Source organism: Orcinus orca, chromosome 2 (genome assembly GCF_937001465.1).
Source record: "Orcinus orca chromosome 2, mOrcOrc1.1, whole genome shotgun sequence".
NCBI classification, from domain to species: Eukaryota; Metazoa; Chordata; class Mammalia; order Artiodactyla; family Delphinidae; genus Orcinus; species Orcinus orca.
The window spans coordinates 20540278-20566574 of record NC_064560.1 but is presented as its reverse complement, the minus strand read 5'-3'; the positions used below and the strand labels follow the sequence as shown (position 1 = coordinate 20566574).

The 26297-nt window shown below is 38.3% G+C and overlaps 1 protein-coding gene and 1 long non-coding RNA gene across 17 annotated transcripts in view; both read right to left on the bottom strand.

The window, feature by feature from the left end:
* The window catches only part of USP6NL (USP6 N-terminal like), a 193265-nt gene that overhangs the window by 72573 nt on the left and 94395 nt on the right, over nt 1–26297 (bottom strand). For 10 of the 16 annotated variants that reach the window (XM_033439201.2, XM_049706144.1, XM_049706150.1 and 7 more), the window contains one exon: nt 1173–1322. The exons of the other annotated variants lie outside the window; for them this stretch is intronic. In XM_033439201.2, coding sequence (XP_033295092.1) covers nt 1173–1227 — 55 coding nt within the window. In that variant the 5' untranslated portion in view covers nt 1228–1322. The remainder of the gene's footprint in view (nt 1–1172; nt 1323–26297) is intronic. 16 annotated transcript variants of the gene reach the window in all.
* LOC125963547 (uncharacterized) lies at nt 10545–24883 on the bottom strand. The gene is made up of 2 exons (XR_007475636.1): nt 20461–24883; nt 10545–19380 (listed from the first exon to the last, which is right to left on the bottom strand). It is a non-coding gene; the product is annotated as an uncharacterized LOC125963547 (long non-coding RNA).

The following is a 26297-nucleotide window of genomic DNA, read 5'->3' as shown; positions in this document are numbered from 1 at the left end:
AAAGTGTAAAGGCAAGAACTGGAAACAGTATAGAGTTCGGAAGTGAAGATGCAAAGTATCCCAAGAAAACATCATTGTGGCAAACTGTAAGCTACAACGCTTTACATGGGTCGTCTCCAATCTAGAGATTTCCAGAAAGGAGACCTAGCCAAGTAATAGGGGTTGTACTGGAATTGGATGAAACTGTACCTAATTTTATGGGAATAAAATGATTAACATGATTAGAATAGTTGACTCCAAATCAAGTCAGTACTAATCTTTAAATTCCTTTAGAAAGTTCTTATCCTTGTATTTCCTGATGCGGAGAAAATTTTGTAATGTTAATGAATGTAAAAGAGAACAGAGTTAAGGTCAAACTAATTTTATAAAATATAGCCAAACCTGCTTCTTTGAAGAGACTAAATAGAAATGCCAATCTTTCCCAATACCAAGTTTAGAGACATTATTTACTAATCCGCGTTATGAAGCAAGCATCTTTCCAGTAAGAAGCAGTGTCCTTATGCAGAATTCACTATAGTTAAATTATATTTCATACTGTCTGATCTACAGTTGAGAAGTTTATTAAGAATTATAGTAGAATACTCCCTTTGGTTTTGTTCTGATTGCTTATTTAGAAATTCCACTGCAGAACAAAGAGTTTGCCCTATGAACACTGACCACAGAAGGTATCGGCAGCTGTCTGTGTCTATGCAAGTGTGCACTGACTTCCAGGCTGTGTTCCGGGGCACTTGTCACTATCAAACACAGTATTCAAATATCACAGTATTCAAGCCAAATTAAATCAAATTATCTTAATTGACTTTACATCTAATGTAACAATGTTTCAAAGTACAAGAGACACATTTTAAGTAGTAAGGATAGAAAGGCATTTGGATTAAATACTCAAGTATACAGAAAACATCTCTGGGCACAAATGAACGGAAGAAAATGACAACTAGAGCATTTTAAGAAGACCTCTAATTCCATTTAAACATAAAAACTTTAAAGAATCAAGTATCCACCTGGATTGTAACTTAGTATCACTAAGTTAGCCCCAGATTGTAATGAACAATTCATTCAAAGTTACTAAATTTTAAATTCAATGAAACAAAATTGACAGACCATTTTTCCTAGTATACATTTTGACAGATGAATGTAAATAAATATATATTTCAATTTAAAAAGTACTTTACCCTTTGTTAGATAACCAGTCTGGCTTTGGGAATTAACAACAGCTTCAGTCCTCATAGAGTAAACTTATCTCTTCCAAGATTCCATTACTGCTTTATAGTTTGCAAGCACACCAAGAGTGTTAGGTGGTCCCTCACACATTCTGCAACAAACTGAAACAGAAAAGCGGAAGGCAGCTCTACTTTAAACTATTTGTGAAACAGGCACAAGAAAGAAAAGGTCTGAGATATATTCTAAGGAGGAAAAAAAGACCTTGCTGTGGTTACACGCACTACAGATATTCAAACAAAGATGATGTTTGTTGAGGGTAAAAACATGCCTTTCAGGCTAGATCCCAAGTATGAACCACACCAGCCTACACCCAGCATTCCATCTAGTAACAAACAGGGGCTTTGAATATGCCTTAATCTTGCACTTCAAAATTAGCCACATTCTTATTACTTTTAATAAAACTTGTCTTGGAGCAATAAAGAAAAGTTGTATTTAAAACATTAAACTAAAGCTAAGTAGGAATACTCTTCTCGAGTACATTTTATAACTTAATTTTAATGATACTTTTTAATGTGAAAGCTTCAGCCCCTGTTTCAGACACTAAGCAAATGCATACTAAATTCTGGAGGGTTTTGGAAATATTTAACACACCACACATATACAAGTGAAATAAATGTTTCATGAAACAAAACGCATAGCTTACTGCAGGGTGGCACTGTGTAATGTCCTATTTATTCTTTCCTTCTTCCCTTCACTGTTTCCTTCTTTTTTTTTTTTTTTTAAAGGGTTGGGACCTACAATATGGAAAGTACTTTGCAAAAGTGACAGCCACCTTAGAGGCATGATTATGAACATTAATTACACTTAACTGGACACTAGTGAATTACGTTTACACTCAGCTTAAGCCAGGTGTAACATTCAATACAGGTAAAAGATGTCAGAAGCTTAGAGAGAGAGAAAAAGTTCAAATCATAAACCAAGGAATGAGAATCAGACTGGCATCAAATTTCTTATCAACTAGAAGGTAATGAAGCACTTATTTTCAAAGTTCTGAGAAAAAAAAAATTATCATGAGCTTGGAATTCTATACCAAGCTAAACAACTGATTCGGTATGAGGAAAAAGTAAAAACGTTTACAGATATTACAAGGTGGGGTGAGCTGAAGAATGACTCCCCAAAATATGTCCACATCCTAATCTCTGGAACTTGCGGATGTACCTAATATGGCAAAAGGAATTTGCGGATGTAATTAAGTAAGGATCTTGAGGTGGGAAGGTGACCCTGTATCGTGAAGGTGGGCACAACGCAATCACAGGAATCTTATGAAAGGCAGCCAAGAAGGTCAGAGGAGGAAGTAGGTGTGAGGATGAAGGCAAGAGGCTGGAGTGATGTGAGGAAAGAAGGGGCCATGAGCCAAGGAAAGGAGGCAGCCTCCAGAAGCTCAGAAAGGCAAGGATGCCCATTCTCCCCTAGTGGCTCCAGAAGGAATCAGCCCTGCTGACTTCAGCCCAGTGGAACTGATTTCAGACTTCTGGCCTCCAGCACAGTAAGAGAATCAATCTTGTTGTTTTAAGCCACCAAGTTTGTCAGTTTGTTACAGCAGCAAGAGGAAACTAACACAATGATTCAGAGTTTACTGCCTAAACAATGTTTCTCTGACAAAGACTCTCTCCTTGTCCAAACTTTTAACCATCTTCTTTACTAGGCCTTGAGTCCTGTTTTAGCCTGCCTAGTCCAGCTGTAGCAAAAATCCTGCTAAGTCAGTTCAGTGAGAGTCCCCCCACCCTTGACATCTCTTTGCTCTTGATATCTGGTCAGATTCCTCATCCCCCACCCTTGATATCTGGTCAGATTCCTCATCCCCCACCCTTGATATCTGGTAAGACTGGCCTGCCTCTACCAAAAATCCTGTTAAGTTGGTTTAGCAAGAATCCCATCCTTGAAGTCTCCTCTTAGTAATTTTCTATCCACCAAGGCCCTCACTTGACTGACTGACTATAAATCTCTTATTTATAGGGATTTCTTTATTGTTTTAATAAGTGTCAGAATAATTTTTTAACAGAATCAAAAAAAGGGGTAGACACAAGGATCCATGCAATCTCAGGAAGCTAACCGTGTAGTTGCCTAGAGAGTGACCACCCTGCATTAGAATAGGGAATACAAGGTGTCTTCAAGAAGAAAGTGGATTCTAGGCAACATGTAGATCACAGATATTATTAGCGATACAGTGAAAGCTTACATATGAAAGACACCAAAAAGAGGATAAGACTATTAGAAAATTCAGAACAAAGTAGAGAGTGATAAAAGTCATGGTCAAATATGAAGCAATGTACTAAGGGGCATGGCTATGAATTTGATACATATGGGAAAAGTGAATTCATCTGACCTTGACACTTTCAACATTAGGATTATATTTCCTTCCTACATACTTCATCATAATGTTTGAGATTGAAGTAAATTATATTGACTACTGACACTGTGATTATATAAGGATTTTATTGGCTTTTAATGTTCATAATCAACTATATACAAAGCATCTAAAATTGAACTCTGATCTGCACACTTCCACACACCCCACTCCAAACCTAAGTCCCCCCTTCCTAGAAGCAGCCACCGTTATCTCCCAAAACTATTCTCCACACTATACAAGAATCTGCATGTATGTATGCACATACACATATATTTAAATGTCCCTTTTCTATTTAAAAACTAGAACCATTCTATAAATAATTCTAGATCTTACTCTTTTTTGCTTAACAGTACATCTTCGAGCTTATGCATATCAACACCAATAAAGCCTTAGCAACCAGTTCCTGCAGGAAAGAAGTTTAGGCTGTGAGCCCTGGTTTGTGGCATCTGCCAATTTCTATGCTGTGAATATTCCCACTGTGGCAGCCACTTACCAAGGTACCAGTGTGATGTCACCAGACGCATAGTTCAGGCTGGGTCCAATATATCAGTGGATCTACCTCAACCTTTTTCACAGCTGTAAAGTTTCCCAATGCACGAACATAATTTATTCAACTAGTCCTTTCTTAGGAATTCGAACTAGGATAAACTAGAGAGTCAATTTGTAATGAGAGTTAAAGGTGAAACATTATGAGGTAAAGAGCTTAATAGGTTACTGTAACCAAAGGCAAGCTGAAAAAAAAGAGGAAGCAGAAACTACCAGTAAGCTGAGAAAAAGATGCTTCAGAGAGGAAAACGGTACCCAACACGCAGAGCAAAGCAGAGTCACCATCAGAGAGACCTTTTAGCCTAAAAGAAAAAAGAGAGAGTCTAGCCCGCCTCTGAGCTGCTGCTGCGGTTGCTGGCTCTCCTCTCCTGCTCAATGCATGTACACAAAGCAAATGCCTTCTCCTGAAATGATCTGAGTGAATTACCCACGTCTATAATCTGAGTTCTTTAATTCCATCTCAGCTTTCAACCAAAAGAGGCCCTAAGTATCAGTTATTTGTGATCGCTTTCGTAGAATACTCTGGACTAAGATACACCAATTATAAAGATTCTTCTAATGATAAAATCTTAAAAGGCACCATTGCTAAAAACGTCAGCATTCATTTTGCCGTGCTCTAGATCCAAGGCTGAAGGGAACGCTCAGAGGAGAAATAAGCCGAGTTAAACAGATCAACATCAAAACACAACTAAAAACAAAATAAAGGAAGGCACACCAGTCACAAGAGAACCTGAAATACCACTTATTTTAACTAGTTATTCTGTGAGAGATGAAATTCAATACGGACACTTAAAAGTGACGTATACCTACTCTCCCCGCAACAAAGTTTATTACTGGGTAGCATCCTGGGAGAGCTTCACATCCTTAGCCAAAAGCTCCACCCGGTGGTCCTGTGAGCACTGATCCCAAATCTCCTGTCCCTTTTACCCTAATCCATGCTCCTGCACCCTCCAGCACAGTCCCACCTCCACCCCTCACAGCTCAGTTAACTCCACCTTAAACAAGTGTCGTATCAAAAATGTACAACCTCAAAAACCCATTTCTCTCCTTCTTCCTTCCCCCACTCGAGTAGTAATCTCAGAAAAATCATTTGGCTTCCTTCCCTCTGTCCATGTTAACTTGGAAACAACACAACAACAAGATTCTGATCACAGTTGCAATTATAAAAATAGTGTAACTAATCATGATCAAGGAAGGGACAGCCAAAGGCTGAAAGTTAAATACAGGAAAGAACCAATGCCATAAACCCAAAAGTCCTCAGAAATGCCCCACTTTCCACTTCAAAAGAGCCACACAAGCTTCCACATACATCTTCATACTCCTCTGGTAATAAGCACTGTCTGATACAATAAAAGTGTTCAAACAATAAGCCTAAGTGCTCTTCAATTTTAGCTTTTAACTGTCAGTGTAAATATGATTTATACCTTTCCATTCAAAATAATTCTATTATCTCACTAGTAGCATGATATCAGCATTTTCTATTATATCATGTTTTCATTTTTAAATTTTTTATTCAGTGTGCAGAACACATTTCTTCAAACAAATTCTTATATAGAAGCCCAACTTTCAAGCAAGGAGAGTGATGGGGTTGAGGAGAGATAAAGCAAAGTCCTCGTGTTAGCACGTTTGTCATCTACTGCTCAAACGAGTTCTCTTCCAACAGTTTCCCAACTGCCATCGCCACCTCCCTTTCATAGAGTCCTCTCAATTCTCCAGGCCCTTCTCTTGCTTCTACAAATAAAAAGATTAACATTTTTATAATTGGTAGGTTGTCTGTATGTTGTTTTGTTTGTAAGCATATATATTTTAAGACCTGTAAGAACAGGACACATCTCCAATATTTTAAACATGGAGCACCCAGCATGAGGTAGATATTTAATATTTCTAAAACTAATAAAATATTTTAAATCATAATTTTAACAACAATTCCAGGGAAGGCTTCTATTACTTGCTTCCTGAATTCTAGAAAGATGAGAAACAAAATAATTTTAAAGTCCTACAATTACTGACAAGGACTCATTATAACAGGATAATTTTTTTCCCTAAAATTTAATCATGACTACAGACCTACTAGAGGATCCACCTTACCAATGCCCATTGCCATAAAGGTAGAATTGGTTACTGGTAGAACTGGCCTTTAGATCTACTGTATTTACCATCTGTTACCCACAACAATTTACTGAATATACTTACTTCCATGTCACTTCTATTAAACTGTAATCTCCATGAACAAAAGACAGTATCTCATTCATCTTGGTATCTCTTATATCCATCACAGTGCCCGGCACACAGTAGTTGCTCACTAAGTATTTCTTTTGAAAAATTACTCAAAATTAGTTACTAATGTGAATTATTCAACCAGGTAAACACAATATATCAACTTATTTTAAAAATTAGATTTATAAGCTGTTTTCCAGATATAGCTTTACTGCAAAAAAACACGAAAATATATGCTTCTGCTAAAGACTCTTACCTTTTTCATACATTTTATTCTGTTTTTTTTTTAAAGTCTATTTCAAGGTAGCATTTGAAATATTATTAGGACTCAGACATGAGAAGTCACAATCTATTTCTGATGAGCACTTCTGATTATTTGCAAGACCTTCATATCCATTAAGGAATGAATGAATACATGCATGAATAAGTGTATGTATGTACTATGTGGCTACTGGAAGATGAAAGAAACCAGAGACTTGTTTGTTATGTCTGTGTTCCAACCTCACACTTCCCCTTTTTCCAGCTCCCCAACCTACTCACAGACCATCACTGTCTCACTTCCTTTACTGGAAGCTCCAGCTCACTCAGCTCCGTGTGCCCCCATCATGCTTCAAGCTCACATGGAGGGCCTTCAGCCAGAGAAACACTCCCAACTCCCTCCCACTCTTCCTTCACTCCTCTCTCGGGAGCAGAGGAGTTGGGGATGGGCTTGGCTGAGCTCCTCGCTTTCTCACCCAGCCACCCCATCAGAAAGGCACATCCCTTCTGATATCCTCTCTATGCAGGAAAGCACCTGCCCTGATGGGAGGTCTGGGGTTGCTTGGCTGTGCTAGTCACCCGGTGGGTAAATCTAAGTCAAGAGAGGCTAATAAGCCCTTTCCACTTCAGATCTAACGTGCCCTCCGATCAGCCAAAAGATTTTGCTCTCCATCTGTCAATGTCTCCTGTGTTACTTCTCAAAAAGAAAGAGCATTACTACTGGTTCCCTAGAACTCCCAAAATCAGACTAGTAACTCCAACGTTTATGTGTAAGATGATTCACAGAGAAAAAGGATATGAAGTGATGTAACAATGTTTAAATACCATTACTACTAATGAGAAACATAATTATTACTTGTTGAATGTGAGTTTAATTTCCACATTTGGCAGCAGGGTTGAATGACAAAATTGCCAACAACAGATACCTAGAACCAAGACAAGCATATGAGTCATTTTACTCACTTCAACCTGCCTACAACTGCTGGCAAACTCAAGACTACACCTTAGCAGTTTTTCTAGCAGCATGAGAGCACGATTGTAGTAACAGATGACACAAGACTGGTGTGTAACAACTCCTTGCTTGTGGATACTTTATAACCTGCTTAGTGCAGGTTTAATACGTACCAGACATTTACCATGCATTTACTATGCATAAACTCACATAATCCTCACAGCAACCTACTCTGTCAGTTTTATGACCCTCCCTAGTTTACACACAGGGAGCGTGATGTTCGAAGAGGCGAAGTGATTCAGGTCCTACAGGAAGTAAGTGGCAGAGCAGAGTCTGGCTGTCTGACTTCAAAGCCCTGTTTCTAACCGCCACACTATTTGTTAAAGTATAAGTGAGTGATCTTTTTCTATTTCTTCTCACCTCTGCTAGTCCTTACATTTCTTTTCTTAGAAACAAATCTATTTGTGATTCCTATGAATTTTAACAGTTGTTTTCTGGGTTCCAGTAGCCTTCCAATCTTATCACACTAAATTGTCAATTATTTGTGCAAAATGGAGACCAATGGTGTTGTGTAGAACCCAAGAACCATTTATATAAAATATTCTTTGTGATCATAACCTCCTCTATTACATTTTAAGTGGTGTATCAATACTTTAGGATAGTAACAGGAAATGATCAAGAAATAGGCAAAAAAAATTGACAGGATAATCACCAAATTACTGAAGTTAACTTTACTAAAATACTTTATGCTTTTAGTAGATACTAAATCAAATGTCTTCACGATTAATTTCTATGATTACAGAAAGAATTCTGTTGAATCCACTTCATTTCCTTAACTTTCACAACTCTTTCAGCTCATTCGGAATTGTAAGCATGTATAGTTTTATTAATTACAAAAAAACTTTGTGTTGAATTCAGCCCAATGGGTATTAATAACAAATGATGCAATTACAGCAAATTCTTGTAGACCAGATATAAGACAAAGAGAATTCACAGACTGCTCACCCTAATAGCAAATAACTAATTCCACAGATAGTTTGGCAAGCCTTATTCTAAACCCAAAGGTAACTTTTCTACTCTTTAAATCAAAAATGCAAATATGCAAAAACCAAATTGTGCCCAAAATGACACATGAAAACAAGAACTAAGTATTACCTACAACAACTGAGTAGTAAACAGGAAGAACTGCATTAATACATAAACAAAAGTATAAGCTATGCAAGTATTTGGTCCCCAAATGGCCCTTAGGTTCAAATTGGAACATAAGGCCATCAAAAGCCAGCAATGTGGGATACAATAAATGTAAGTGCTCATATCACACTGAAGCTGTCATTCATACAATCATTAAAAAGAGAGACAGGGCTTCCCTGGGGGCGCAGTGGTTAAGAATCCACCTGCCAACACAGGGGACACGGGTTCGAGCCTTGATCCAGGAAGATCCCACATGCCTCGGAACAACTAAGCCCGTGTGCCACAACTATTGAGCCTGTGCTCTAGAGCCCGCGAGCCACAGCTACTGAAGCCCGCATACCACAACTACTGAAGCCCACACGCCTAGAGCCTGTGCTCCACAAGAGAAGCCACCGCAATGAGAAGCCCTCGCACTGCAACAAAGAGCAGCCCCCGCTCGCCGCAACCAGAGAAAGCCGCACACAGCAACGAAGACTCAACACAGCCAATAAATAATCTATTTTTTTAAAAAAAAGAGACAGAGCTCTAAACTCTGACACAACACCACGTAACTCTCACAACATACAACACACCTCACCTAACAAATCCTAACAACATGATCTATACATATTACACAACAAACATCAAAACTGCTATACATACAGGGGTAGTCACTGATCAGGAGTCTAGATGCATTAAGTACCAACAAAGAGCCAGGCTCATAAGTAATAGCTAGCACTTATTCTGCACAATCTAAAAGTCTTATGTGTATTATTTCATTTAATGTCTTCACATCTAAACTACGAGGTAGGTATCATTATCATTCATTTAAGAGACAAGAAAATTGTTAGGTTAATGAACTTGCAAGGATCACACAGCTTTGAAGTTGGAGAATTGGCATTCAGACCAAGACAATAAGGCTTCAGAGCGCTCTTAATCACTCCACATGGTCTTTGAATAAATAAAATAGCAAGCAAATGAACAAAGGTTTATCAAGAGGATCTGTCAACAGGTATCATCAAAATAGCATTAAACAAGGGCAAGAGGCCAAGGAAATACCCTACAGTCAATAGGAAGCCAATGTGTTTCTGAAGAGAAAAGAGGCCAGAAAAGCTGTGGAGAAAATGAAGATCACTCAGGAAGGAAGAACAGTTTATCCTGCCTGTTAACAATGCACACTTGTTTGCTGAGCTTTTAATACCTATTAGGCACTGTGCTAGGTGTACAGAAAACCTCATTTAATATTCAAACAACCCTATTACCATTTACTTTTTGCAGATGACAAAAATGAAACATAGAGGTCAAGCAACTTGTCCAAGGCTAAATTATCATCAGAGCTCAACTCAAACCCACATCTGAAAGGCTCCAAAGTCTGTGTCCACCTGCCCATTATGCCAGAGAGAGAGAGAGAGAGAGAAAATGTGTGTGTGTGTGTGTGTGTGTGTGTGGTGTGTCTAAACTAATAAGGTCTACACTACCTAGAAACTGGTGCACAGTCACCAGGAAGTGGGTTAGTTGACTCCAGTGTGCTCGAAACTACTGTTCTTGTGTTTCCACAGTGAATATCCTACTCCAATAAAAAGAAAAGTCTTCCTAGATCTGAAAATGATTACTTTCCAAAGTTACTTATTCCTGTACACTTTCAGGTACCCAAGCTTCCAAGGTTTCACTTCACTGATTCCATAAAGCTGCCATAGAGTTTTAAGGATATAAAATGCATTTTCACAGTATCTGATTATTATAAACAAGGAAGCAAGTTTTTCTAAAGTTTAAATTGAGGCAGCTAACTATTGTTTTCATATACAACTAGATACAATTATACAATTAAGCTTTTTTTTTTTTTTTTTTTTTTTAATGCTTTACTAGTTACCAACTGCCAGACCCTGGGCAGGAAACAAGGAAGCAGGGGCTCCACACCAGTCTCATCTTACATGGTTTTTCATTCATACCGTCTATTCACTATAATCCAGTCCTACACTTTTTTTCTTTTTTACAAACCCTTTCAACCACGTCTTTATTTTTTTCTATATACAACACATGATTTTCTTCAGAGTAAAGATTCATTAGCTCTAAAGTATACCAAACTTTAAAAAATAATATTCCCAACACATCTCCTACTGGCATTTGGTAGTATATAAACATTGTACAAAGATTTCAGTATTTCCCTGACAAAGACACCTTAATAAAACAAAATAGACATTGTTCACCAAAGCTAAGGGAATGGGCAGTGAAGTTCTCACATCATTGTTTCAATGGTGGCACAGATGCTTCACAAAACATCCACTTACTAAAAGCATTCTATCAATCCAATCTGAATATCATCTTGGAACATAAATGTGTATAATTTAAAGGAAGATCAAACACCTTCACAAATTCTTAACTCTTGACTTATACAAATACCAAAATATAAGTAAAAGCATTTTCAAGCTGGGTTAGAGAAACATCAGCACAGTAGTACACTAATATTACCCTAACTTCAATAAATAACCATCTAGGACCAAGAAACAAATCTTCTGCATTTTTGGCATTTTGTTGGCTACCAGCAGAGTAGGTAATAAAGTTTCCTTAGCTTTACCCTTGGACAAAATTTTAAAAATTGGGAAAGTAGGCACAGTGTATGTAGCCATGTGTTTATTCAGCAGCGTTGATGGAGGGCCAGCCAGGTGCCCAGGACCATGGCGCAGAGCGAGCCGCTCGGGGAGCCTGGCAAGCAGCGGGGGACTCATGCCACATGGCGACAAAGGCTGCAGGAGAAGGACACGCCATGCGCTGTGAGAGCAAAACAGAGAGAGCAATCGAGGCTGGCTGAGTGAGTCGAGGAAGGCCTGAAAGAGGAGGGGATCGTTCCTGTGACAGCTCAGCTGGACTGAACAATGCAAAATATTTCCTTGGTCTTGAAACTCTGCCTACATTGTACACCTTGCCCTCGGTTCTTCTTCTTCCTCCCTTGCTACTTTTTCTCAATATTTTGTGTTAATTCCTTCCCTTCTGTCTACTCTTCGAAGACAAGGTTCCTCAGGATTTGCTCTCTAGGATTTGCCCCAGCTCATCCTTGGTATTCGTCAGTTTTTAACATTTCAGTTTCAATACTGGAGCAAGTTATCCTAAAGGCCACGGCATATAACCACCAGCAGGTCCCTGAGGTGTGAGTGTGAACCAGCCCGTGTGTGAGTGAGAGAGCTGGTCACCTGCCGCAGAGGGAGCCCCACTGCCTGGCCGGCACCTGTCCCTATGCACTGTCACCAACGCACCAAATCAGATGGGGTGGGGGGAGGGGGGTGAAGAAAAACTGAGCAAAACAAAAAATTGAATGGCTTCAAAAAGAAAACAACCTGGCAATATTTTGGAAGTACTTCTGAATTGAGGGGCCTGCTACAGTAACACAGCATGAGCCCCTCTAGAGGTGACCCACAGAGGTCTTAACTGATGGATCTCACCAGAAGTGTGCCAGCGGAAGCCTACAGTTATCCCAACACCAAGCACCAAATCATCAACAAACAAACAAACAAAAACACCATGAACAGAAAAAAAGACTGAAATGAAATGCACCAAAATGGTAACATTTTAACCTCTGAAAGGAAGAAATATGAATAATTTTATTTTTTTCTTTGCACTTTTGTATTTTTTGAATGGTCAATAATAGGCATATACTACTTTTATTATAAAATATGCTTTTATAAAAAATATAAAGATATAATATTGATATATGTTAGAAAAAAAATTTTTTTTAATTTTCCAAACACATTTTAAGTTTTTTAATAAAAGAGTATGCTGACTAGAAAAGACTTGCTCCTCAGTCTTTTTTATGAGGTTTTAGATGAAAAGCTATGAAACAATTTTTGAAGAGTCATCTACAGTCAGCAAAATGACTCTGCTGTATCTCTATGGATACCTAAAAATTCCATTTGAAATATCTAATAATCAATCATGTAAGTGAATGAAGGTCAGATTAAGAATATAAATACCAGCTTTCCCTTGGAAAAATGAGGTGGATTAAGTCTTCCAATATGTATTAATTCAAAAATTACTGAGCATAATTTATTGCCATTGCACTGTGAATACATATGGATAAAACATAATTCTTCAAAAAGATCACAGTTTTCAGGACTTCCCTGGTGGCGCAGTGATTAAGAATCCGCCTGCCAATGCAGGGGACACAGGTTCGAGCCCTGGTCCGGGAAGATCCCACATGCCGCGGAGCAACTAAGCCCGCGTGCCACAGCTACTGAGCCTGCGTTCTAGAGCCCGTGAGCCGCAACTACTGAGCCCATGTGCCACAACTACTGAAGCCCGTGCACCTAGAGCCCGTGCTCTGCAACAAAAGAGGCCACCACAATGAGAAGCCTGCGCACCACAACAAAGAGTAGCCCCCGCTCACCGCAACTAGAGAAAGCCCACGTGCAGCAACAAAGACCCAACGCAGCCATAAATAAATAAATTTATTTTTAAAAATCAGTTTTCTGAGTCAGAAAAATAATCAGCTGTAAATAATGTGATAAATGCCCCTCAACAGATATCTTTTTTAAATGCTACAGAGAAGCCAATAGGAAAAAGGCAAAGTCAGAAAAAGACTTTACCTACAAGGCAACATCTGACCCAGGTCTTACAAGAATGGTGGAAACTCACCATTTGGACAAGTGGACAAAGCCGTGACATTCTAATAAAAAGCTGGAGTCCATGGTGACAGTACAGCTATTTCAATAGCACCTATGGCAACAGTCATGTTGGGCAGGGAAGACAGGTCTTTTAACTTTTATCATTTTTCCTTCCCCTTCTCTTTTCATAATATCCCACCCATCCACTGGAACAGAAGGTAATCTCTTGGTGCAAAAGTTAAGCGTACACAGGAAAATAAGCAAAGGAAAAGATTTGGGGATTAAAAATTAGTTTGAGGCCATAAATAAAATGAAATAAACTTACCAACAACTCATCTTTTGATACATTAACATATCATTATTACCGAGGTATTCATTCATTACTACCTGGGTCATTCAGAATTGAATGACTAAGAGAATGGTAATTGTAAGTCTTTTATTAATGATGTAAAATTCTGCTCAAAACACAAATTTTAAAAACAAGTCTCATCACATCCAAATATATTTTCCTTTAATATTATGAAGTGCCTATATAATGTATTCATTAATTTCCTAATAATGAATATAACATATTTGAGAAAAATAGCAGTAGTAGCGTATAGATTTCCAAAAGAAACTTGAACCATTACATTCAAGATTTAAAGACAAAAACAAAACAAGTCTTAAATGCAACTGACTGATGAGAGAAAAGGGGAAAGGGCTGCCATTAGGCTCCAGTTAACACTTGTCTGGAGATCCTGAAAATTTACATTTAAGGTTTCTTGACAGTAACCTATAAATCCCATTCCCACTCCAATGCCTCACCCTCAATTTACCTCAAAAACTTATACACAGGTTCAATCAGGTTCTAAGTCATTTTTTTTACACAGCAGTCGAAGAATAAAACTCTTTTAAGAAGTCATTAAATGGGACAAAGCCTCTTCCAGAATACTGTACTTGATGAGTTATGCCAATTTCCACACACTCCAGGAGACTGACTATAAAAATACATTTTACATAAAAGACCTGCCATCCTTCTCATTGTGGAAAGTATTTCTTAGAAAGCACTATTACCTACTCATTGAGTAAACTATCTGAAATTACAGAATGCATTTAGAACAGTAAACCAAATTCCTCTTTTATGAGTAAATAAGCATGACCAACTTCACAATGCAGCAAAAAAGATTGGAAACGACATAAATGTTCATCAATTCAGCTGTTAAAAATCATGAAGCAATATTCTGTACTGATTTGATTTGGATTCATCTCCAAGGTATACTAGAGGGGAGAAAAAAGGCAAGGTTCAGAACAGTGTGTATAACACACTACGGGGGTCAGGGATGTACATAAATACACAAAGTTAACGGCGGATGTCCTGGGGGAGATGAGTGGAAAGGACACTTATCTCTCACTGGATAACCTTCAGTACACCTTGAATTGTTTACCATGTACATGTGCCACCTTATCAAAACATAACCCATAAAAGTTTTAAGAACTGTAAAGATAATTAATAGGAGAAAAATCCTTTCTCAGGAAAAGGTTTAAGATTTACTACTGCTCCAACATAGCTGCTTCTGCACAAGCAGATGGTCCCTTATTTTAGTCTCCAGAGACCTCTCAAGTGCAAGGCCACCTCAGCTTTTCCTGATGGAATGGATTCACCTTCCAGTTGTCTTTACTGCTCTAAAGGAAGGAAAGGAAGAACAGAAATTCAAAGAGATAGAAACTATTGTCAAATGCAAAACTTCTTCTTTCCTGTGACCAAATGAAAACCAATGAATACTTTCACCTCCAGCAGCCCATGCAGGCAGGGGGTCTGTGTCAGCGCAGGAAGAGGAGATTAAGGGTCTATATTCTATTTTCTCGGTATATGGCTAGAAAACTAGGCCCTCTACCACAATAATCTGTAAAAGGATCAGCGCTTTACTGAGAACTGCAAAAATTAAACAAAGGATAATACATTATATTTTATGCTATTTAGGGCTGGTTCACATACTTTAAAAATAAGCACAAGCCAAATAACAAAACTGACAGGAGAATCTGCCTCAGCAACTCACACTACAACTTTCCTATCAGTTACTTACCAGAGGGGATTTTTATTGCTGACAAATCTGGGTGGTTTTGTAATGGATGTCTTACACCAGGGGGTCCCCAACCCGCCCCGCCCACGTGGACTGTCTGCGGCCAGTTAGGAACCGGGCCGCACAGCAGGAGGTGAGCGGCCGGCAAGCAAGGGAAGCTTCACCTGCTGCCCCCGTGGCTCGCATTACTGCCTGAACCATCCCCCTCCCCCCCCCCACCCGGCCGGGGGGAAAAATTCTCTTCCACAAAACATTATAAACTTGCGTTTATAATGTTTTTGAAATGCCCTTAAAGCCCTTTAGAGGGTATTTTTTTCATTTAAACTCATATCTTCCTTATGACACTGATCTTGCCAACTGCTTTTTTTGCCAACTGCAGTCCTTTTCAAGAACATAACTTTAATAAACTTGCTGACAAATAGATTACATTTATAATCTGTTGTGAATGGCAACAGATCACTGTGAATGGCAAGTTACTTTAACTGACCATTTTTAATACAACCAATTTAATGGGTTCTTTGGTTTCCAATAAAGCCATCAATGCTTTGACAACTTCACAGACTCACTATGTGCAAAGCTCTTTGCAAGTACTGCGGAGCATAGAATACTGAAACACAGTATCTGCCCTCAAGATGTTTACAACCCTGTAAATGAATAAAAGTATCCTTACCCTAAGAGATGTGTTACTACACAACTTAAACTGTTTCTAACTAGACCAGAAAACTACATAGCATTTAATGAACTAATTCTAAGAGGTGATTATCTAAAGATAGAACAGAGTTTTGGTGAGATCATTCTTCTGTTTACTTCAATATTATAAATGAGAGCCGATGTGGATTTTTCTTCTAGGAGATGCCTTCAGTTTGACTTATGTTCCTCGAGAAATCTAAGCACATCTAGAAATCAGAAGCTCAAGCTGCTTGGCACTAGGAAAGCCAACAGAAACCAAAGTTAATTGCCTACTTCCCTTCAAACCCTATCAAGCACCACAAATCTTGTGGGAAATGTGGTTATCTTTATTTATAATATGCTTTAGAAAAGGCCTTCCTACTGAATTATGTCTGGAATGTGTGTATATACGTAAACACCCACAAAAACCCTAGCTTTCCTAAAATCTACGGTCAATAATTTCACAAAAGTCTTAATAAATTAAAGTGAAATCAATATTGTTTCACAAATTTGTCCATATACCAGTAATTTTACCCCATTTTTTAAATCCAATTCAACAGAATTCTTAATAACTTCTCTACCACTTATTATTGATGTAAACTTGGGCCACAACCTGTGTGAGCTTCAGTCTCCTTACCTGTACAAGAGATACACGGTGATAAGAACAAGTGCTTAGCTAACATTTACTAAACGTCTACAACGTGTCAGGTACTGCTCTAAGCTAAGCATAATGTTCTAGGCGTATATTCTCAAGCAATGATCATATGTAAACTCAAACAACCCTACGGTCTAGTCACTATTATTATCACCAAATTACAGATGAGGAAAACAAAGGCATTCAGAAATTTCCAAAGGTCTCGCAGCCAGGTGCCAGGTGCCAGGTGCCAGGTGCCAGAGCCCAGACTGTCGAGAACCCAGAAGCCATATTCTAAATTAAGATACAGCTGTCTAAAATTGTAAAAATCTCCTGTCCAACCTGTAGAATTCTTGCAAACATCCCATTTAATCAGGCTCATAAAAGCATTCCAGAACTTTTAAGTGCCATATAAACATAAGACACTAATTATGAATAAAGTCTTTAAGATTGATAAAATTGATTGTGTAGGTACCTAAGTAAAAATCAAAATTAAAAAGAAAAGTTAAAGGGATTAAAGGGAACCTCAAAATGTATCCAGCTCAACCTCCCCCAAATGATGACCTTCCCTCTATAACATTCTTAATAAGTGGTCACTCTAAATGCAGTGACCTTCAATGCTTCCAGAGGTGAACTCTCACAAGCTCACAAGTCATCCCCTTCCATCTTAAAACGTTCTAATTATTATTATTAGAAATGTTTTCCTTTTAGTTCTAAACAAAATTGGGCTTTTGCACATGACAACCCATAAATACAAATCACTGATATATTCACACTGCACACATGACATTTTATTAAAGTCCCCTTTGAAATGTGACACCTAAATCCAACATGACAGCCCAGAAAAAGTCTGAGGTGAGGAGAACCACAGCTCTATTACCGCCCTTGATCTGCAACCAAACCAGGCTGGCAAGTCAACGTAATGCGCTCCAATTTAGCATATATGTAACATCTCTCAACCTCCTCTTAGGAGCTGTCTCAATTGCTATGTAGAGGTTGACATTTTATCTTTTTTAGTCAAGCTTTTTTTCATTTTAGTCCACTATTCTAGCCTGTAAGATCTTTGTAAATCTCCATTTCATAATCTTATAAGCTTCGTCAACTCTGTACCCTCCTCCTTCCATCATAAATCCAATGATTATAACTGAGTTTTTATTCTAGCCACCAAAAAGTTGTTGAATAAGCTAAGACCCTAGGACACACTGGCAAAGACCTTCACTCTGATGTAAATAAATTACTTTAAACATGATCCATCAATCATTATAAAATCCTCACATGACCAATTACTTCTAGTCTATGGTGGCATCATAGAAGACTTTATCACATACCTTTCTAACACCCAAATAAAACCTATCTCTAACATTTCCTTAGGTGGTCTATTCAGTGACAACAACAAAGAAGGAGGTTGCATTAGTTTATTCTTATTATACCCAGAAAAGCTCCTAAAGATTGCTTCCTTTTAAATGCATTCATAAGCCATTATTTAATAAAATCAAGCTAGAATTCTGATTCAAATTATCATGAAACTCAATCATTTCTAATTACCAGAGTCTCCCCTTTCTCCCCCTCTGAGTCCATTCTTCAGGTACTTTCTCCATGTTTTATTACCCTTACAAGACTATTCACAATTACTACAAAACCATCCAAGACTATATTACTCGACTTAACCTAAAGTCCTGACTTAAAGGGTGTTACCACCTTCTAACCTACATTGGGCTTCAACTACGTCTCATTTCTGTCCATTCCCTTATCTGTTTGAAGATAACTTTGCTTTGACCAAACAGAAAAGCAGTTGGATGCAAAAGAGTCTGGGACTCAGATGCTCGCGCTCTCTCTCTCTCTCTCTCTCTCTCTCTCTCACTCTCACGTTTACACAACATGACCTGCCCTGAACAGCAGGCCTATCTGGTCATTAGTGACCTTCAGGTACCAAATTATGCTTCTTAAGATGTTTTTGACATGCTCCACACTATTCACAGATGTCAATTCATCTGCGCTTGATCCTTCCTGACACTGGTTTTGTAAGTACTTACTACTCTTTTCATTCATTACTGGTTACAAATCTTTTCTTCTACCTTTCATTCAAGCCCTTGAACTCAAAGAGCACCTTTAAGCAGCTACTTCATTTTGTGTAAATTCCTTTATCTTTTCTTTCTCATTAAAATCAATAGCCATTGTAGATTTTTCTTTTATTGATTCAGGTCTCCTTTTAGAGTCTGTGAATATAAGCAAGCCCACCTTCACACTAATATTTTTCTAAATCACTTTCCTATATATAACTGGTTACTGAACCTTCCTCCTTAGAACTTGACAGATTCTAAGAAGTTACCATCACTTCTACATTACCAACAAACACCCCCTCATTAGTCTGAATTAGCCCTGAAAAGCAGTTCCCTTCATTGTTCTTATAACATCCTAAAATATATACTTACCAGTAAGAATACAAGATGGATTTATTTATATTTGAATAAGCACTGTTGTCAAGCTTAAATTCTTGGTGAAAGAAGATGGTTACAAATGATAGCAAAGTCTCATAGTCTAAATGATTCAATGGGGAAAAGACAGTCTTTTCAATAAATGGTGCTGGAATAACTAGGTATCTATATGGGGAGAAATTTAATAAACTTTGGCCCTTACCTCGAACAGTACACAAAAATTAACTTGAAATAAATCACAGATCTATACGTACAGCAAAAACTATGGGACTTCTAGAAGAAAACACAGGAGAAAATCTTTGTGACCCTGGGTTAGACAAAGATTTCTTTTAACTAAAATAAGCACAAACTATAAAAGAAATATTTATAAAATAGATCTTATTAAAATTAAAATAGAGCATCAAAGCTAAAATCTCAACTTCAAAAAAATATAGTTAAGAAAACGAAATGCAAGCCACAGATAGCGAAAATACTTGTAAAGTATCTGCCAAAGAGCTTGTGCCCAGAATATAAAAAGAATTCTTACAACTAAATAAGAAGATAAACAGCACGTTTTTTAAATGGGCAAAAGATTTAACAGACACTTAAAATACCAAGCAGATATCTTAACAAAGAAGATATTCGAAGGGCCAATAAGCATATAAAAAGATGCTCAACATCACTAGTTATCAGAGAAATGCAAATTAAAATCACACTGAGATCCACCACAGCTAAAGCTAAAAAGATGAACAATACCAAGCTCGAAGAGGGTGTGGAGCACCTAGAACCCTCACACAGGGCTGTGAGAATACAGAATGGTACAGCCCCATTAGGAAAGAGTAGAAGCAGCTTCTAAAAGTTAAACATTAACTTTACCATATGACCCAGTAATCCAATTCCTAGTTATTTATCCAAAAGGTATTTACCCAAAACGAAAGCATACAGTCATAAAAACTTTTATGTGAATGTTCATACAAGTGTTATTCATAATAGCCAATAATGAGAAACAACCCAAATGTCCATAAGTTGGTGAATGGATAAACAAATTGTGGTTAATCTCTACTTTGGAATACTACTAAACTGTCAGCAAAGAATGTCCTGATTTATCAGTAAATGAAGGATGTTGTGGCCATCAAGCCTTCAGCCACTGCAGCAGCCCCCAACTGTGCACCCTGAGGGAATTCAGGATGGAGAAAAACAGGACACTGGCCCTAGCTAGTTAAGGTGCATATCAAAGGAATGACTTCAAGAAGCCCAGACTGGCTAAATTCATTAACTTGAGGTGCTTGTTTTTTCTTTAATTAGCTGAAAGCTTTTGATGTCCAACTACCTGGTTTGCTTCAAAACTCCTACATATCCTGGCTCCTCACTTACCTCTTCGGAAGAGTCCCTCAGAGCGACCTGAGAGCCTGTCTTCCAGGCTGAAGTCCTCAGTATGTCCACTGAATAAAACATAGTTCTCCACTTTTAGGTTGCGCAATTTTTCTTCAGTCGACAAAATGATACAAAGGAACACATTACTAATACGTGCAATAACATGAACAAAAGGAAGTCAAACCAAAAGACTTCATAGTATACAACTCCATTTACACGAAATTCTAGAAAACACAAAACTATAGTGACAGAAAGCAGATTAGTGGCTGCTTGAGGCTGGCGGCCAAGGCAGAGAAACACAAGAAAATAAGAATTTTTAGGATTCTTGATGGAACTTTTCTATAGCAGGATATGGTTGGCTATGTGACTATATATAATTATGAAAATTCATCAAGCTATGCTGCAAGTGGATTCATTACACTGTATGGAAACAATACCTCAATAAATCTGAAAAAAAGATTTCATCATCTCACATTTTTAACCATCACTAATCACTTTAAATTTTATTTTTATTACACTGTAACTGCTTTCTGTCTTTTGGAGAACCTCTAAATTCATGCCCCAATTTGTTACTTCTAGGCTGTTATAAAACTCAAGTAACTAAATTTATGTGAACAGTATGAAAAATAATCACCAACAAGCTCTGAGTGAGGGCCTGAGCCCTCTCTAAGCAGCATACACGAGTTTAATGCACTGACTTCATGGCATCTACTTGGGAAGTTACTAGCTTCCTTCAAGGCTTTAACTGACAGCCCATAAAGTAACCTCTACATAAAGGAAAGGATCATTATAATAAGAACAATGATAGCAGCTGACACTAATCACGCCCCCTGGGCCAGGCACCACACAGGTCAGCCACAGCTATCTATCCCACTCTTCACCATTTGCGAGCAATACTCCAACCCACGCAGGCCGACTTTCAGTTCCTAGTAACACCGCCACCACCCCACCTCTGTTTTTTGAGTCAGGACCATGGAATATTCTGTTCGCTCCAGCCGGAGCTCTCCCCTCTATGCTGACTGGCTGGCTGACTCCTGCCACTCTTCCCTTGTCAACCTAGGAGCTGCCCCTTCAGTGGTCCTCTTACGGTGCCTTGATATCTTCCTGACAGAAATACCGCAACTGTAAATTATCTGTTTGTTTGCTTGCTTTCTGTCTTCTCCACTGGACCCAGAGGTCAGTCCATGTCATTTTATTTTCCACTGTAAACCAGTGGTGATACAGTGCCTGACACCAAACTGATGCTCACTAAACTTACTGAATGACTAAATGAACTAACGAGAACTTCCTAATTTAATCCTAATCAAAACCCTGGTGACATAGGAACCACTGCAGACTTAGGGAGGGTGGCACTGGCCATTACACAGCCATAAGGTGGTGGTGCCACAAACCACACCCAGGCCTCTCAGTCTCCAAATCTTGGGCATCTAACTGTATGTTAACATCCGTAAGTAGTTCTATAATGGATTGTTTAGGTCTATTCATCTAGTCTTAAGCTACTGGTCAGCTCCTATCACAAACTCAAGGACTATTTACTTCCCTGGAATTTTGTTTGATCAAATATTCTTTGAAATAAATGGGCCAGCTCAATTGTTGAGCAGAAATATTTACGAGACCTGATGGTACTTCCTGGAACAGGCTTTAATTGGGTACAGCTAAAGTTATAGTACATTCCCAAACAATAGGTGCATATTTTCGCTGAAGTAAATGATACAGTATTTACACATTCACCCTATTAACCACAGAGCTTGCTGTCTCACGGCTCTTACACACTACCAACTCTCACCCTACCGTACTTCCTGCCGAGACTAAACAACAAAATGCCAGCCATCGTAAGCAAAAGGCTTGACTATGCCTAGAGGCGTGGCATATACACACCAATTAAGAGAAAACAAAGGTTATATTCAGCAATGTGAGACTTACTACAATAATTCTATTCATCAGGAAAAAAATAAAAGCCAGAAAAAGAACAGCAGAATAAAAGGGCTTCTGAATGACAGTGAACTTGAACAAGTGAGTCAGGATAGTGAGTCATTCTTAAGTGTATACCTCAGAACTGTCAACAGATACTACCGTAAGTCCTAAAATGCTAATTATAATCTCTGTCAAAATAAGGAAATAATGCTACTTTATGTTGAATTCCTGTTTTCAATGGGGTTAGAGTTTTGCCAGCTACATTAGAACTGTACATGGTTTTAAGACTAGTTCCTGAAATACCATCTATGGAGAGGGGCAGGCAGGGAGTATAAAATGGAATATATGAGGATACAATAGCAACCACAGGTTTGGTAAAGTTCGGTAATATCCTTTAGGGTGGGAATACGATAAAGAAATTCTTTTATGTTGGTGTAATACAATTCACATTATGCAGAGAATTCATTCACACCAAGAGGAAGCATGCCGATTAAACATATTCTTAACTTTAAAGTAGTGAAACATTTTTTTTCTTTCAAGAAACGCTTCCTAATTTACCTATTTCCACCAATAGCATCACCAAGCCAGACCCTAAGTTCAAGAGCTTAGAGTCATTTTTCACATTTCTTTTTCTTTCACCCCTCTACATGTAATTTCTCACTAATTTCTGAATATTGTTTTTCAATCATTCCTTGCTTTTTTCATTTCCCCCGCTACCACATTAGTCTACAACCATATTTTGTTCGTGGAATTATATTTGTTGAATGGAAAGAATATGCTGTTACAAGACAATGTCCAGTAATTCCCGAGTATGGTCTATTGGGATCATTTGGTAGGTATGTCATAAGTAACTTGCCAAGCATAACAACACCTGAATTCAAATCTCTCCCTGTAGTAACATTCCTCTGGCTAACTTGGATTTCCATGTTTCCTTGTGCAGGAAATAAAGTGATGGCATTTGGGCAACTATGCCAGATATAACCAATAACCTGTCCACAAGACTACTCACTCAGGTGAATGTCTCTTATTATATATGTTACAATTATATAAAAGACTGAAAAACAACAACAAATTGATCATATTCAATATTTTTGAGCAAACTAATCTGGCTCTCAGTTTCATAGGTATAACCAACTGAAGACCTAGATTTTTTATAATCCTTGCATGAAAGAAGGTGGCCTTGAGGGATCATAATTAGAGAATTTTAAAAGAATTCTAGTGCAACTCCATATCCTCAGAAGAACTTTTAACAGACAACTAAAGCTAAAGCATATAACTCATTATCAATTATGGATATCATTAATTATACATCGCATTAACTTTGCTGAATAGTTTATTGTCCTTCTACACTAAACTTCCTGCATGCTAACTGTCTTCATGCTCACTCAGCTCAGTTATTCATTCACAACTTCATTCAACATATTAGAGAGAAACTTGAAACCATCTGCTTGGTCAAAACTAGACAACTTCTTAGTAGTAGGAAAGATTAAGGAACAGTCACCAAAAAAGACATATGGAGCCCAATAGTACAAAGCCAGCAAGTATGATACCCAATATGATACAACAGCAATTAAAATTTGTTACCATTTTAATACCTCTTTATGATATAACCATAGCAACTATGGATGGATGGTAAATCTACACATTTCTCTAAATATATTATACTTAGCAAAGGAAATTAAAGTGCTGTGAATAACACTCCGCTTCAAATAAAACTTATGATTTTAAAAGCAAATTTTAAATTGACTTTCTGCCAATGTTAAATTGAAGTCATGGGGCTGAAAGTCTGACTACAGTGAATTTAAAAGAAAAGTGGAAGAGGAGAAATTGAAGACAGTGAGTACAGACAACTCCTTGGAGGAGATTTACTGCAAAAGGGAAGAGAGAAATGGAACAGCTGCCGACAAGAGGAGCAGAGTCAAATGAAGTATTGTTTCATCTGATGAGAGAAATAACAGCACATGGTATAACGATGGGAATGATGCATTAGAGGAAGAAAACTGAGGACAAGGAAAAGAACAGAGAGCTGAGTGAGCAATGTTTATGAGCGTATGAGGAGAGAGAGCTTAGTGCGCAAGGAGGGGGCTAGCTTTACATGGGAGCAGATAGCTCACGTGTGGCAGGAACAGGCAGAGGTCATGCGTTCAGCTGATGTGATGGAGGAACTGACAGTGGGTCTGTTAGTCCGTGGAAGCAATATGTTTCAAGTTTCTCAGTTAAAAAAGGAGATGGTAATCAGCTGAGAACTGATATGGTAAACAGATGCTGAAGGTTTGAGAAAGGCAGGGGAACTGAGAGAGTCACCGATATGAATGAAGTAGGAATAATATGGTATGACTGCCAGGCAGCATTAAAAGCCCACCTAAAGTTCATGATCAGGAATTTAAAGTACAACTATTCAGAGGTGGTGTATTCTCCAGCCACATCCAGCTGCACGGGTATAAGCAAAGTGGGTGTAAAGCTGGCTAGAGCCTATTGGGAAGAGGTCAGATCAGCCACCAAAAACACTCTGAAGCCCTGGACTCTTCTTCCCCTCTTCCCCTGCCACCCCCTCACCCACCCCCCCGCCCCTGCCTAAATTCCTCTTCTACAGGGATAAGCACTAGAGCCCCTGTACAGAGGAACACCACCATCTCAGGGTCTCCTTTACCAACAGGGTTCCCTTGGGTCTCTCTCCTTGTCTTCACTCCCTCTGTCATCAAGTTCTCCCATGAGTGATCACATCCTTTCCCAAAATGATGAATCCTCTGTCTATGTCGCTCTCCCCGGTACCACCTAGATGCTAAACTCCCATCCTGATGCTTTCTGGATGTCTACACTGGATACCTACAGGATAAATCCCAGTGTATCTAAAACAACCCTTGACAGTCTGGTCCTCATCTGTGATTGTGGAATTCCAAACACATCTCCTTAAACCACTGCCCATCCACGGACTCCATAATCAAGGCACACTGTATTTCTTCCCCAAACACACCCAGCTCTTTAACAACTCCACACCTCTAAGATTATCACATCTAATTCACCTCATTAACTTTATATAAACTATAGCCACTTAATCCTAAACAAGTTGAAAGTTACAGCATATTGAAGTTATATATAAATACCTAAAGAACTCAAAAAGATCTACGCCCCTCAGCTACAAATACAGAGCAAATACAGTGAATTTCTTCTGGAATTCTTTTTTAACAATATCTAAATTCAAACAATGTCTAAATTCAAATTCTTTTTTTAACAATGTCTAAATTCAAACAATATTTTGCTTAATATTGGTACATGTTTTGTAACTGTCTAGATGATATATTCAGGTCAACTACTAACATTATTTTTTTTAACCTACTTCTGAAAAAAATCATGAAAAAGCAATACAAAAAAACATGAAGTCAAGCTTCATTACATACTTATAATCATGACAGTACAATTTTCAAAATATCTGAAATAACAGGCTGCCAAATCTCCTAAGCTAAAGGTCCAAGTATGACAGTGTAACAAAGGATAAAGTCCCCCGAAGAAATAGATTTATGTGTGTGTGTACCTACAGGTACTGTATAGGCAGTATATATAGTACAATATACAAACTAGTTTTTCAGGGAGTTTCTAAAGATTATAAATAAATCTGTAAATGCTTTAGGATTTTTTTTTTAATTAATTAATTTTGGGGGGCCATGTTGGGTCTTCATTGCTGCACATGGGCTTTCTCTACTTGCGGCGAGCAGGGGCTACTCTTGGTTGCAGTGCGCGGGCTTCTCATTGCGGTGGCTTCTCTTGTTGCAAAGCACAGGTTCTAGGCACACGGGCTTCAGTAGTCGCAGCGCGTGGGCTCAGTAGTTGTAGCTCGCGGGCTCCAGAGTGTAGGCTCAGTAGCTGTGGCGCATGGGCTTAGTTGCTCCACGGCATGTGGGATCTTCCCGGACCAGGGCTCGAAC